The sequence below is a fragment of the Apteryx rowi genome, unplaced genomic scaffold (genome assembly GCF_003343035.1).
Source record: "Apteryx rowi isolate R43461 unplaced genomic scaffold, aptRow1 scaffold_165, whole genome shotgun sequence".
NCBI lineage: Eukaryota > Metazoa > Chordata > Aves > Apterygiformes > Apterygidae > Apteryx > Apteryx rowi.
Genome location: NW_020447919.1, coordinates 1,059,866 through 1,075,455, shown reverse-complemented (window position 1 = coordinate 1,075,455; position 15,590 = coordinate 1,059,866). Strand labels below are relative to the sequence as shown.

General features: G+C 35.5%; 1 protein-coding gene across 6 annotated transcripts in view; it reads right to left on the bottom strand.

Annotated features, from left to right (window-relative positions):
* CPQ (carboxypeptidase Q) overlaps window positions 1-15,590 on the bottom strand; it is a 168,168-nt gene that overhangs the window by 37,806 nt on the left and 114,772 nt on the right. For all 6 annotated transcript variants that reach the window (XM_026060131.1, XM_026060130.1, XM_026060129.1 and 3 more), the window contains one exon: window positions 10,658-10,749. In XM_026060131.1, the coding sequence (XP_025915916.1) occupies window positions 10,658-10,749 (92 nt within the window). The remainder of the gene's footprint in view (window positions 1-10,657; window positions 10,750-15,590) is intronic.

Genomic DNA, 15,590 nt, shown 5'->3' with positions numbered 1-15,590 from the left:
TTTTTTTGTGAACAGGCAGAAGACAGAAGGGAGGGATAGTTTCAGTCAACAACATGTTGCAATGACATAATTGCTAGCAAGAGGTAACTTAATAATATTGCCCAGTGTATAATACTGTGATGGAATTGATTCAGAAACTGCCTTTTTGGCTGAGTCTTCAAAACGGAACTTCTCATAATTTTTAAAGAAGTTGCAATGGACAGTAGTAATAAAGCCAATGGAAAGGATTACTCAGGGTTGGGGGAGGGCAGCATAAGGTAAGGAGAAGAGAAAGTATGGGAACAGTGTGGATACTCACAAGAAAAATCTCTACCTACCAGTATGTAGAACAGAATTCCTAATTTACAGAACTGTATAAATTTCTAGGAGTATTATGGCATTCGCCAATTGCTTTCTTTCTCATAYAAATGTTTACATGTGTTTTTAATATGAAACTGAGAAAATGAACCACCCACAAGACATGACACCATATTTTTGCTCTTCATTTATACTGTAAAACTGTTCAGTTCTTAGAACATGCTGTAGTGACATGAAAACAAAATGTTTTGGGGAAAGAGAACAGACTCATTGGGGAACAAAAAATAACTACTTGAAGTACCATGTGTCCCTGAGAAATTTTTTCCCTGCTTGGTCCACTAGAAGGTATGATTAACTTTAAATCTATTCATTGTCAAGTTTGCAAGCAGGATATTGCAATCATAAAAAAAAGGGGTTGGGCTGATTTCACAATACCCACTTTTGTATATATATGTATTTTAGCACTTCTACTTATACAGAAAGAAATATTCTTTGGAAAATGTGCCATGAGGAAAAACCATCCTTTGTCCTATATGGTGCAGGAATAATGCCATTTATCAAAGCAGTCTGAGACTGCCCATTGACTAATTAAAGTAAACAGTAATATGTAACAATAAGATTTTATAAGATAACTGTAGGCTCAGCTGTTTCCTCCATCTCCCCATATTGAAGGCATCATTTAAATAGGCAAACTCAGTCTAAACTCAGTCCACAGTTTTTTTAGAGAATAATCCCTTTTGCTGCATCCTGTTAATGTGCCACTTAGCACACACCAGAAGATTAAATCTTGTTAGTGTAACCTGCTGCCTAATTCTCTGAACCTCAAAACAGAGATGTTTATTCTTTACATTTCTGTGACTGGGTCACAAGGGGTCACTTCTCTTTATCTTATCATGTTTACATCTTATAAGAAATATTTAAATGAAACATTACAATAAAGATTACATGGGAAAACTGGCTTTTTACAGCTCGCTATTTTCACTGAATATGCAAATAAGCATGCTCCTTGACAATACTTCCTCTATTTTTAAATTTTCAAATTTAATTTCTTTTATTCGTTTTATTTAAAAAACAATCTATTTTTATCTCTGTTAAGTAAAACCAAAATATATTTTAAGTGTTTCTCATCTCTAAGGCAAGCACTTGAAAACACGAAATTACAATCAGATCTTTCTAATCAAGAAAAAAGAAACCTTCTTATATATGTGACAAAGAATTACTGGTACTTCGGTCTGTAAAAAACAAGTCCCATTTAGAGCAGACACTGGGAAACCCGGTCAGCCAGGTAGCTACTTATTCAGACCAAAATCCCCATAATACCAGTAGATTCCAGCATCTCGTGACTAATCTACTGAGTCACTGATCGCAATTCCTCTTACCCAGCTAAAGCAGTAAGAAACCTGAAAGGATAAGGAGGGAACAGCTGTCCTGAAAGACTTCAGAAATCTGGAGCTATTTAAAATAGTGTTACTTCTTGTCCAACAGCTCATTTACTGGTTTTCTTTTTAATCCTACTGAGAAAAATCACCATTTTACAGAGAAAATACTTAAGTTTTTAACGGCAAAGCACTGTCCTTGACTAAGAGCTAATTTGTTCCCATAATAAGGGACATTAATTATTTGACAGTGCATTTTAGCTTTCTGTTATTGATTTACACTTAACTTCAGGAAACACCAACACTTGTAGTCTTGTATTCCAGTGCTTGATTCAGAGCAGTTTGGATCTAAGTATAGCATGGCAATAATCATTTCACACAACTTACGGTGAAATGATAGTCATCTCACTTGCACTACTAAAAGTATGTTTAAATCAACTCCCATTTTGTTAGTCTAGCATCTAAGAATATAGGAAAGACAAAAGAAAACATCTGAAACACCTAAGCGGATGTGACAGCTGGGAGGAAAAAAAAAACAGATAATATCCTTTAAGTATTTAATAATATATAAACATTGCATAGTGTAATTTTGAACTGTTGTTTAGGATCAAGATTATTTAATAAAGCAAAACAGCATAAATGGAAACTAGAGAATAAATCAAAACAGCTGTTAGGAAGCAGGGATCTGCTGGCATCAAAACATAATAACCACCAGCCACAAGCATGATCATACAGCTCAACCTTTTTAAATGAGGACAGGGAAAATCACGAACAACATGAGTTAGAAATTTTCATAAGTTACCGTGTCATTAAATGGGAAAAAGTTGCATTAAAATTGAAGATTAGCAGTTTTTGGTAAATGATAAAGTATGAACAAGACTCATGTGTTTGTTAATAGTAAGACAAAATATTTTTCTGCCACACTTTGTGGGAAAGCTGTCAGTAAAGAAGTCCAAAAATTTTATGACTTGTTTTCTTTTAAAGTCATGGAGTGGAGTTCTGACCTCAGAGAAGCTAATGACAAAAGTCCCAGTAACTTCAACAGGCTTGGAACTGGATTCAGTCATTTACTTATTAGCATTTCACTCAGTAAAAACATACTACTAGCATGTCTGGTGTTGTTCAATACCACTACTGTTTCTCTCTGCAACCATTTGCCAAGAGTCACAGAGAATACCATTCAGTATTATAAGTTCTGAGGAATGATATAAAAGAAAAAGCAGACAGTTCTAAAGATGGCAGCATGCTAAGGAAGGTATGCACCAGATTACCTGTAGCCTTCTCTCCAGGCACTTCTTTGACAAAGAGACTTATCAAAGAAAAGTGCTCTTCTTGGAAAACGTATCATATCTTAAACTCTTTTACTGTTCAAAAATAAGGGTGTGAAAATGCTGTCAGTGACTCTGAAGGATTCTGTCTCACTGTCAGCCTTTTCAGAAATGTTTTAGACTTTCATTTGAAAATAGGCAATACTGCCAAAATTTTCAAAGTAAAAATTGTGTTTTTTGTCTTTCAACCAAAGACAATTTTTATTGATGTGTGCATTTTCAGGAAGTAAATGAGTGCTTTTGTAACTTGCAATAATAGATTGATAATCTGGCAACAAATTATCACATCACACATCTTTAATATTTCATGTTTTTATGTAGAATGTTTTTAGGTTCTCATCTGGGTAAAAGGTGCGGTGTTTAAGTGAAAAGAAGTCAATGAGGAGAAAGCTCATCCTCATGAGTCAACAGGAGGTGACAATTTTCTRTGTCTTGCACAGCTGCAGGGAATTTGGATATGAGGAGCCCAGCTTCATCACAGCAGAACATCCCAAAGTACCTAGGACCTGGTGGTCAGGTGCCACATACCAATGCCTGCACACAGGCCACTGAGATTTCCCATGCTTCCTGCTTCCTCTTCAGGCTTTGTTCCAGGTTGCTCAGACCTCCTCCCTCTGCTTACAGACACAAACAGAACATAAATTCCCTTTCAGCTGTGAAATCTCATGTTCCTTCACGTGTGGAATCTCTCTCTTTGCCACTTGGAATAGTAGCAAACTGTCCAGATTTAGTTCTTTCATTCATTCCACAAGCTGCCTAACATGCCCTTGTCTTTGTAGAGAAGGCAAATCACATCTCCATCAACAAGACAATGGATGAAACTGAAAAATTAGTAGCAGAATTTGTCTTTCAAACACTGATGATGCTTCTTCTCTACACATCCCACCATTAGAGTCATATAAAGTCTGCCTGCAATGTGAAAGCAGAGGAAGAGCTATCCTCAAAAGATGTCTCCTTCTAACAACTCCAGTGGGCCCTGCATGATGACAGAACTGGTGGAAGCAGTTCCTCCAAGGAATCAATGTATTAGCAACTGTTGACTTTGAGAAGGAGAAAGGACACACATATTGCCAATATGTACTTGGAGGTCATTCCCATACATATTTCAGTAATCTTTGCAGCTGAAGCCTATAGAAAATAAAGATACTTAGTATATAAGTTTGCGTGTGTCTGTGTGTGTGTATATATGTATACATAAAAAACAGTCTATGTGTGTGTATGTGTATACACACATTATATAATGTATATTGCATATATATCCTATATATACACACTACACTATACTACTAAAACTACTAAACTACTACTATACTACTAAAATATATACTATATACATTCTTAAAGTATTATATAAATATATATATATACATTAAAAATATGTTATATACTTTTAGTTACTGAAGATTGCTCTCATGGGGCCTAAACTATCCTGTGATGAGTAATTACCATTTTTAAGGCAAAAGAAGTGACACTTATAGAGATAGTGTAATAAATAAATAAATGCTAAAAGAGTCTCTGGACTTCATCTGCTGTTCATTTTGTGTCATTTGTACCCAAAATTATACAAAGAGCCTAATGTTTCCTTCAGGATAGTACGGGCAGACTTCCAGCAGTTCAGAAGTTCCAGGTGGCAGTTCTGCTACTTGCATGATGGAAAGAAAAGGGAGGAAAGATACAAAGACCAAAGTTCTCCTAACGCTAGACCTGTATGAAATTTGCCCACACATAACTTTAAATTAATATTAAGATTATGCAGCCAAAAAACACAATGCCATGACTGAATCTGGGTCTTTCCTGCTTCAGGCAGAGTAGGGAATCAATCCCTTTGTATGTTTTAGCAAAATCTGATTTTTTTCTGCAGCTTTCACTAGGAATATGATGCTTCAATATTAAAAACTATGAATTTCTGCTGAGCCAGAACCAGTGTAAAATATAATTGTATAATTATATTGACTTTTCTGTGGTTAACACAATAAGGGGTGCTACTAGATGTTAAMTGTGATTCTGGAGAATATAGTGCAGTCGCTTTTTTTCAATTTTGTAAATGAAGGGTTTTTTTTCTTATTCATTTCTTTCATTTCTAAACTTAGTGACCCATAGAAGAATTTTAAAATTGTGCCTTCAACCTGATCTCCCAAACAGAGACCTCCACATTAGGTTATTTGCCTAAAACAAAATGTAGGACAACAAAATGACATGGAGGTCACAGAATTGCCAATATAAGCACTCTAGAGGCAAGTAGGTTTTATGACCAAAGACCTGAGGCTTCAGGTACTATTTATTCATTGTTAGCTTGCTTCCTCTTTTGCAGTTTTATTCTGTCCTTTGCTGAAATAACCTGTGTTGTGGGTAAACAGTGGAAAATTGGCAAGGAGACAGGAGCATGTTGACCGATCAATTATTTCAGCTGCCAAAACACGTGGTGTGCAGAACCCATAAGAAATGGCAGATCACAACCCTTAGACTTGCACCACCTAGGTGTCAACCTGGACTTGTGGACTCCTAACTTCCCTTGTTATCTGCAACAGTAGYGTATGCGAGTACCCCATATTGTAACCTGTTAATTCACCTTAAACCCATGCCCCCCCCGAACCTCGCCATGGGCCGATGGTCTGCGGTGCCTGGGACAGTCTGGTTGCTTCCCCGCAAGGTTCCTGGGGTTCCCCTTGCAGTTCGGGGATTTCAAGGTAATAAACATCTAATAACCTTACTCCAGAGTGGTGTCTTCTACCTCTGTATATTCCAAGTATCAGCTACCACTGTTAACACCCTGTATCCAAAACTAAAACAAATCCTTTTTGCTCAGTTGCTTTTTTCTCTTCTTTAACCCCTACCTGCTTTTTAAGTATGATTGAACAAATCTAAAATAGTAAAACAGAGAAAAAATAGCATACTTCTTAATTCACTAAACACATCCAAAGTCATAAGGAAAGAAAGCATCTAGAGAGAAGATTAGTAGTAAAAATTGGACAGGAAATCATTTTCAAAATCCGAAAATCTTCAATAAATTTGTGTCCCACTTCAACCCAAGTCAAAAAGAGAACCACCATACTTCTCTGCAACAATCAGACAAATGGTGCTAATGAACATTATTATGTGCTGTAGGCATCCACAGGAGGTTTTATTATATCCAGGAGTCCACTGTGCAAGGTATAAACACAAAATAAAAAGATGGTCCCTGTTCCAACAGCCTCACGTGCTTTCTGAAGGTAAGACGAGATGGAAACAGAGAGAGGACAGGGAGCAAAGGAACAAGAGGACAGCAGTGGTCAAAACAAGCAGTAATTTTATGGAAATTTTCCTGAGAACAGTCAATAGTCAAGTGGTCAACATATTTTAATGGGATAAAAGAAACCATGTTCAAGTCCTTGATGTGTTTGGTTCAAATCACACAAATCCAATTTCTCTGTGAGTGAGAAAACACACTCTATGAGTTTTCTGAAAAGTGTGATTTTGAGGAACTAATATTTTCTGGTGAAGAACTACGTCACCTGAAAGCCACAATAATTTTTTTGGATATTTGTTTCTTAGAGAAAGTAACTCAGTAAATTAGGGCAGAAAGCTCATGTCAGCAGCAACAAAGAATATTGCAAGTATCAATGAGATACCAACATTTCAGAATGTTCTGTATCAATGAAGACCCAACTTCAGCAAAATATTAAATCTTCTTGGTAACAAATACAAAAAGGAAAACAGAGTAAATGCTTGTGATTAATATTTTTCATAAAGTCAAACCTTTTCTAAAAAGTTAAAACAGTGTACAGTAGGTTCACCAGAAATTTAGTTAAGTACTGTAAACATCCTTAAGAAAGCACAAACATCCTTAAGAAAGCAATAAAAACATGCAGAAATATTTTAAGAATTTTTCCTCTAATAAGGAATAATAATAATAATAATAATATTGTATTCATAATTGAATTGGTTCATTAATGCCTCCAGTGATCACAACAGAGTTACTAAAGTAAGTTTGAATTTGGCCTAATATTTCTTAGTCTTCCAATCTCAAAATGCACTTACTTTCCCAAGAAATTTATTCCAAAATAAATATTATCTGCCATTCACAGTCCCTTAATTCAGTTGGGTAAATAACTGTAATCTTGTCTTCATGGTAGACAGAGAGAGATTAGTCAGAGTGAGAGTCTAGTCCAAAACAATGAAATGATGCCAGAACTAAAGACCAGCATCAACCTCACAAACGTCCACGACTAATGTAAGGTGCGCTTATTTGACTTGTTTTCCCTGACAAGCCCAGAGCAACAGGTATATAAAAAGCAGCAAACCCCACAAGTCCCTACCAAGACAAGACACTCTGCTACACATACCTCTTGTGAAGACAACATTAAGAGCAAACATAGGAAAAACTTAAAACCCTACCAGAGAGCACTCAGGTACTGTTGTTAAAGGGCCCAGAAGAATCTGTACAGGACAGAATAGATGCAATATGAGTTCCACTAAAATTACCAAACCCTGTTCCTCCTGCTTCTTCTGTGTAACTTGGAAAGGAAAGCAGCATTTGTTATGTTTCAAATTTTTTGAAGAATTTACTGTATTGTCTATACTTAGGAGCCCCATTCAGCACCCAGGCCACAGCACACTAAGCACTGGGAAGGAACATTAAATGTAGCTCCAAGATTTGGAGCCTCTTTTCCACCAAAATCCTTTGATTTCATTACCTTTCATCAAGATAAGGAGTAGTGTGAAGGAGAATCAGGTGGTTTTGCAGTCTAGGATTCATTGGCTATCAACTAAAAGCAGCGAGCAGTTCAGCAAGTATTTTGGGGGGAGAAATGGTGTTGGTGCTTCCCTGTGGAAGTTTCTAACCCACAGTCAAAACTGAGCAAGTGTTCTGTGATGGTACTGGTGGGTGGCAGGCATTCCTGCACTAGCAGGGGTGCTGTAACTGGTAGATGACATTTGGCTGTCAGCTCTCGGAAGTGTCTTGAAAAAATCATACAAAAGAAAAAATGGATTAGGACACATGAGGACTGTGAGATTCTCTCCAGAAAAATACATCATCAAATGAAAGAAGGGTTGTATTAGTAATCTGTATGGCTATTTTTATTATGCCTGCATTTGGGTATCTTCTTTTCCAAAGCATCTATTTATTGAATATTATCAAAAACAGGAGACTAGGCTAGACTGAGCTTTGGTCAACCCAATATGGCAGCCTCACATTCTCATAAAGCTCTGAACAGCCAATATTCCCTATCACTTCTTTTAACAATCAAACACTACAATACTGGGTTCTACAGAAATACTTGAGAGCAATACAAATAATGCTATTACGTAGAGATATGAGTCAATTATCTGCACCATAGTAAAATCCCTATGTTGTAGCTATCTCAGTAATTTCTGCAGTAAATTATCCCCTTTATACCAGTGGCAACCTACAATGACAGAAGAAAAAGAAATATATTCTCAAGACCTGAAATTAAATTGAAAGAAAAATAAATACAAAAGTAACAGTACTGGTACTTGCCCACTGCTATATCTTCTTCATTTTTTCTCCCTTGCCACATTTCCACTGACACAAGGAAGTAATTTACAATGTCAAGGAAATCCATGTCTGTCTGCGCTGAGTTACAATATTCATATTTCTACTTGTTTATAGTGAACTAAAGTCATCATAAAATCAGCTATGTCAATGAGTCATACAAGTCATCTTTCATTTAATAAGGCATCTTCAAATATCACTCTTACTTTACTTGTAATAATTATCATCAACAAGCAATGTTTGTGCCATCATATCCTAACTGCCAGAAATTTGCACAAATAAATCACTAAAAGGTTAAGATATTTTTCATGCTAAATATAATGTACAGTATTAATCTGCTTTATTTTGCTATTGTGACTAATGAGATGTCCTATACTTGTATCAATTTATAATTATGCCAGATCACATGGCAGGGGAGAAACGAGAACAACAAACAACAGACGGATGTCATTTTTACTTAAATTTTCAGTCTAAATTATACATTCATGTTAAGTTCATGAAGCACAACATCCAGATTAAAGTGCATCAGCATAACAAAAATTGAAACACATCTTTGTCAGTTCAAAAGCAAACTAACTAAGTATTTTTCAAATAACACCCAGCTCTGCTTTATATTTCCCTATTTGATCCTTTAGTCTACTTTTTGGTATTACTTTTGAATAAAAATCCTAGAGATAACAGTAAAATACAGACTTTTTGGCAAAAGATGAGAAGTGTATGAGACAATTGCATGTAATGCTGACTATTCTTAGACCATTGGGTGGAGATTGTTTTCCAACATGGAAATGGGTGTTGTTTTCAACATCTACGCAGGTGATATATTTCTCATAAACAGGGAGCACTTCTGTAAATGACAGGCATATCATTGCTGTGCTATGTATTCCAGAATGTTTCATGCTAGTTTGTTCCTTTGCTCTGAACACCAGAGAATCAGCAGTTAAGTCCAGAGTCCTAAATACACACGGTACTGCAATCTGCCACCTCCCTGATCCTGACATAGCAAGCTCTTAGGTACCTCTACAAATGAGAAAACTGAGCTATCTCAACAGCGTGGAATTAGTAGGGGGTACTATATTATATATGAGTAACTAAATACATCTCTTAGTAATATTAAACAAGTTAGTGGGAAATAATTGATTGTTCCCAATTAGCCTGAAAAGCAAAACCACTGGGATGCTATCTCAGACCACTCTATTGCAGATGAAAATTGACTTAATTTTGCTCATCACAAAGAATTTGAATTTTGCAACTCCTCAAAATGAAATTTCCATTAATTTGTTCTGTTAGGTTGCTTAGCATTAAAAATTTCTAGGAGTTTCTTACTTTCTTGTAAGTCTGCTTTCATACTATTATACAGCAGCTGATTCTTTAAACACACAAACATTCAACAAATCCTTGTCTTTGCCTTGCATATATTAACCTTTGCTGAGATTAAGTACTACTGAATTAGGGAAAAGAATAAAAGATACTAGTTGAGGTTAGCTATACAGCTATACCATAAATTTTCTGGGGGAGAAAAATCCACATTTCTATTTTGAAGACTTATCTCCTAAACAGCTTTATGCAATTGCCATTTGTGTCACGATGTACTTTGGAGAGGCAGTTGTTAGGAGATGAGACTGATGATTGCATCATCAGAAATCAACCATTTAAAATGTTCCAGAAACCCATAAAATTAATAATCTGCAGAAAGTATTTTAGATTATACACCATTAAAATAAGTTAAGATACCAAAGATTTTTCTTTGTATTGCTTTTACAATGTCACTTATTATGGGAAAATGCAATGAAGCAGAAATATATAAGGCAAACAACATTTATTCATGTTACCAACATATGTGGACCATTTGTTGTTCATTCTCAGAAAGTTAGCTATATTTGAAAGCCCCAATAGGTATCATTATGAAATATTTGTTTCAGAACAGTTTTKTGATGGAGCATGTTAGGTCAAGCAGAACATGTATATGTATGATCATATCACTTATGTTAAATACAAAGTGAAGTTTATATTTATGACAGAAAACAGGAAATACATTTTCAGACAAAACTGGAATCACTATTTTCAGCTAAATATCAAAGTGAACATTTTGAAAACCAAATACTTAAGTCACAAAACTAGGGAGATAACTACTGCAAAGCAGATCATCTGAAGACATTATTTACCTTATGTAACTGATAGTATTGCTCAGCACCTATTCCTCCTTGTTCTTCTCCTGTCCACAGCACCAAGCGTAGAGTTCTTTTTGGGCGAAGCCCTAAAACATAATTTAAAATACTGTCTTTAATACTAAATACTCATTTATTTGAGCATTTTTTGCATTGGTCTCCACCCTCCAAGGGCAGAAGAATCTGGGTTTCTATTCAACTATATCTGACCTAAACAAAAAATGAACTATTGCAAGTGTGGGTTTTGTTGTTGGGAGTATTTTTGCTTGTTTGTTTGCAGGGAGGGATTGTGGTGTGGGGCAAGAGGGCGTGCAAGGAAGGAACACAGTTTTTTGTGGCACTGCTACTCGTATTGCCTCATTGGCTATTGCCTCTGCTGCAGTAGCACAGGAGAAACAAATGAGGGGACCGAATCTATGTATCTGAAAAATGTAAAATGCCTAATTATTATCTTGATTGATTTCCGATACATATGTTACTATCATTGCTGTGGCTTGCAATAAATAATGTGTGTATGCTTTCAGTAGATCCAAATCAAATTTTCATAAGGATTATCATTGTTTTGTCATGGTTAATTTATTACAATTAATTGAAAATGAGCTGTTGGATTTTTATGAGAAATGTATATTGATTTCAAGAACTGAGGAGCACTGCAAGATTATTTTTTCTTTTTATCAGACAAATGAAAGAGTAACAATCTGTATTTTAGAATCTGAAATACAATCAGCTGTTGAATGTATGCAAATGTCTTAAAACAAGGCAAATGCAAGGCCATTCTGAATTTTGCTATGATAGCTGAGTAAGAAAGGTAAGTTCTCAGATAAATTTTGAAATAGTTTATTGCTATGGCAGAGATGAATAGATAGAAGTTGTTGCCCTTTATTATTTGATTGATTCTATTCGTAAATGAATACGTTCGAGACGTCAAAACTGAGAGCAGAGAACAGCAGACAAAGAATAAATAGCGTTCTCTGTACAGTGCAATGCTAATTACGTTCAAGCAAAGATAAAACTCACCAAAAATATAAAAAAACAACAAAAAGAAACCAGTTAGCAAAATATCATAAACTGTAAGGCATAAATTACCATACACATTTCTGTGCTGAAGAGAAATAATATCAGTATCACTGTCGACTCTTATTTCATTTCCTAGCTGAAATGAATGAAGTTTACAAGTAGACCTGACCTTCATTAATTTTTTTTCTCTCAACATGAGGGAAAATGAACTAAAGATTTCTTTTTATAAACTACACACTAGTAATCCTAGTAAGTGAAGATAGAGAATAAGAGGAATATTCAAAATCTAAAAAATCCTTAGATTTCCGATGATTTTATAATGAAGGAAGTGCAAACCAATAGAATCAAGTGATCAAAAAGTGTATTTTCTAAATGTAGATCTGCTGACTGTAAACAAAACGGAAGCGAACCCTCAATTTTTAACTCTCTCCCACCATGCACACACACATATCTCAGTGTATTTTGTTCCTCTCCTAATTCAATACAACAGCAGATTAGTCTCCTTCACATTTCAAAACAGCCAGATGTCATATTATAATAATAAAATGGCAATCATGTTGAAGTTAGAATGACTTTAGACACAAGGTAACCAAAAAAGTGCCAGTGGCTTCGTTACAAAAGGTTGCTCTAAGACAGAAAAGGTGCTGACTATAAAGCCTACAGTGCTAGATCCTGTACCACGGTCTGAATGGTGCTTGAGTGTAGGTGGCAAATAGAGGTGACAGGAAAAGGCTGTGTTTGTGTGTCACATCACAAGGTGCTAAGCATCCAATCCACTATGCCAAGGCTCTGTAAGCAGCTTTGATAAGAGATCCTTGAAGGAGGAGAGCAAAGTCCGCTGCTCCTCCCAGGTGTGGGAGAACAGCAGTGCCAGCTGCATGCACCACCTCTTGGTCCCACTGTTGTCCACGGGGAGTCTAGCAGGCTGTGGGTCAGAGATAGGGATCCAGGGTTTGCCTCCAACATGCTCCAACCCCMGCTCATCTCTCAAGCTCTGCATGAGTCAGAGAAGGACCCGAAAGAAGTCTGAGGTCCTTATGGCCCCCTCTTAGCCCCTGTCACTCCATCTTTTCACTAAAGGAGAAAAAGTAAGCCCTGCTCAGTTTAGGTCTTTCCATCCCCTGAGGTGGGAAGACTGTATCAGCTCTTACACTCCAAGAGATTTCTGTGAGCAGATTCACTTGTGTTGTACCAAAATGAAATAGGGTGAGTTAGAAAAAATATAACCTATGGAGGTAGTTGTTTTAAATACAAAACAAAGTGTACAGAAGAAAATTTAATTTCCTCATTATCTTAATCTGAAAGTGATAAGTATTTATCTACCTGTTATTAAAAACACAGCTATTCTGACCCTAGTATATCAAACAAATCCAATATTCACAAGTAAAATTGCTACAAATAGTATCAATGCATGCTTTTATTAAAAAATATGAAATACTGTATTTAAGCTACAATCTTTTTTTTAAAATGAAGTTTATCAATTTTGGTCTGCTTTTTCCAAACTACCGGCTCCTAAGCAAGGTATAATCACCATAAAATCAGAAGTCTTTCAGATCACAGCCCAAATACGTATTGAAAAGACATGATAAAACAGTACTTGGACTAGAAAGCTATGTTCTGTGATGAGAATATTATGTACAGGGATATGTAGCAAATTTTAAAACAAAGCAAAAAAAGTAGCACAAATAAAATAGTAGCTTCTTTTTACTTATAGCCTTCCTTTTACCTATTTAAGTGACTTATTACATAGTCTAAAAAAGGACATCAGACGAAAAGATTTTTTAAAAAGTTACCCAGAACATCCAAATAGATCATTTTGGCAAAGTGCATCAAGTTATATCCATATTTATTGATGTATCAGTGCAAGGATCCTTTTGTGTCCTCACTGGGTCACTCACATCTGAAATTACGTAATTCAAATGAAAGTTGGAGAGTGTGTTACCTGCTCAAAACCACAGAAACTCCAGTTTCCATCCTAAAGAGAACAGCAGGCATTTACAGGACAATAACATTCAATAGGTGATAGCTAGAATTCAGATAAATTGTTCTTTCTAAACTCACGTAATTAAAAGGAAAACCGAAACAACTATAGATCCTCCTCTAGCTACAGATTMATTTATAAATCTACAAATTCCAAACTTTTTTTAAAAGGATGGATTTTTTTTTTCTATACCTTATCCTTAACTGTGAAAAATATTCATTTGCTCAAGTAGGAAATAAGTTCCAGGACCACTGAACTGTCAGATATACAGCTCCTGGTTCTGATTTCATACCAGTTTGACTTCAGTAGAGTTACTCTTACTCAGATGTGTGAGAGAGCACAGAAGAGGCTCAAATACAGTATGTACATAGTTCAGCACAAATGTTTATTTTACTGATCAGCCTCTAAATTCTCATGGTCTATTCCAAGCACAAGAAATACTATGGGACACCTGGGCTCTTAAATTAACAGAAAAAATCAAAACACCAATGCAGCCGACCTATGTCTGGGGAAAGGGGTGTGTGCTATGTATACCAAGACACTTGTTTTACTATACTCCCTCTGTGCCRGTGTGGCTATTAGCCATTTCATCATGTCCATGTAGTGTATTTTATGATTACTCTGAACACTTCAGTTATAGTAAGATGCAGTCCTTATCAATACTATGTTCTGTTTCTTTTAAATTATCACAAAGAATTCATACTTGCAGATGTCAGCAGGAAGCCTAGATTAGCCAAAGACCAAATGCTTGAGGGGAAAAAAAAGATTCGTAATTGCACTAGAAAGGAGGTATTGATTAATCAGTCTCACTTTGATCTCAACTACAATAAAATATTTTGCCAAAACCCTTTCTTTCATAATCTATGTAAAAGACAATTGCCAGCATATAAGATAGAGGTGTATATAAATAAATAAAAAAAAATATTATATATAAAAACTCATACATTTTACATTAATTTTAAATGTAGAATGGATACTTTCTAGACATGAGGTGATTTATTAAATCCATGTATGTTCTTACAACAGTTCCCAGTAATAAGACAGCTCCCAGGACACTATATAAGACCTGAATCTTATGTCCTACATATCTTGCTAATGCCTGATAAAGCTGATATATTCCCATACAGTAGAATAGAAATTTATAGTTTAGTATCAATATATACAAATATATGCTCATCTTTCATATGTAAATGTAAAGAAATAAACACGCTCCACCCCCAAGACAGCACTTAAACAAGGAAGGAGGAGCAGGAGTAGAACCAAGGTAATGTTGTGGACTGAAAAGCTAAATATGATCATCATATTATAAGGATTCGTGTATTTACAAGTACATGTACTATACAATACTATCCAGTTCCCAGGGCAATAAGGCAGTCCCATTTGCTTTATTATGTTTACTAAAATGCACAGATATTTCATTTGTTAATTATTTCCATTACTCACATATAGCTTCTGGATATCACTAAAGCATACGTTTTGTCCACCTTTTCACAAAGCTGAACCTATGGGTTTTATGATCATCAAAAAACTACCAAAAAGAACCTGTGCAAAAAACACAGAAGAGCTGAAGAAATACAATTATGTTTGATATATACAGTGTCTTTTTTAAAATCAAAATAGAGATGAGAAGTACAAATACTAAATTTCATTTAGTAAATATTTTCCCACTTTATAAACGTAAATGCTTACTGATGAAGGGTATTAAGTAAAGAGATACAATATTTTCAAATAAGACAGTGTTGGCTAATCAGAGTTCTTCAAGAGAGGTCATCACATTGTTGTAAGACTACATATCTCTTGAAAACATAAAAAGCATTCCACCTTTGTGAAGAAAGGATTTATTTTTTCCCCTGCAAACCAAGGCACTGGGCATCATTCACAAGCAAATTAAACAGCTGTTCACATTACAAGTGGCATATAAGTGAGTTGTCA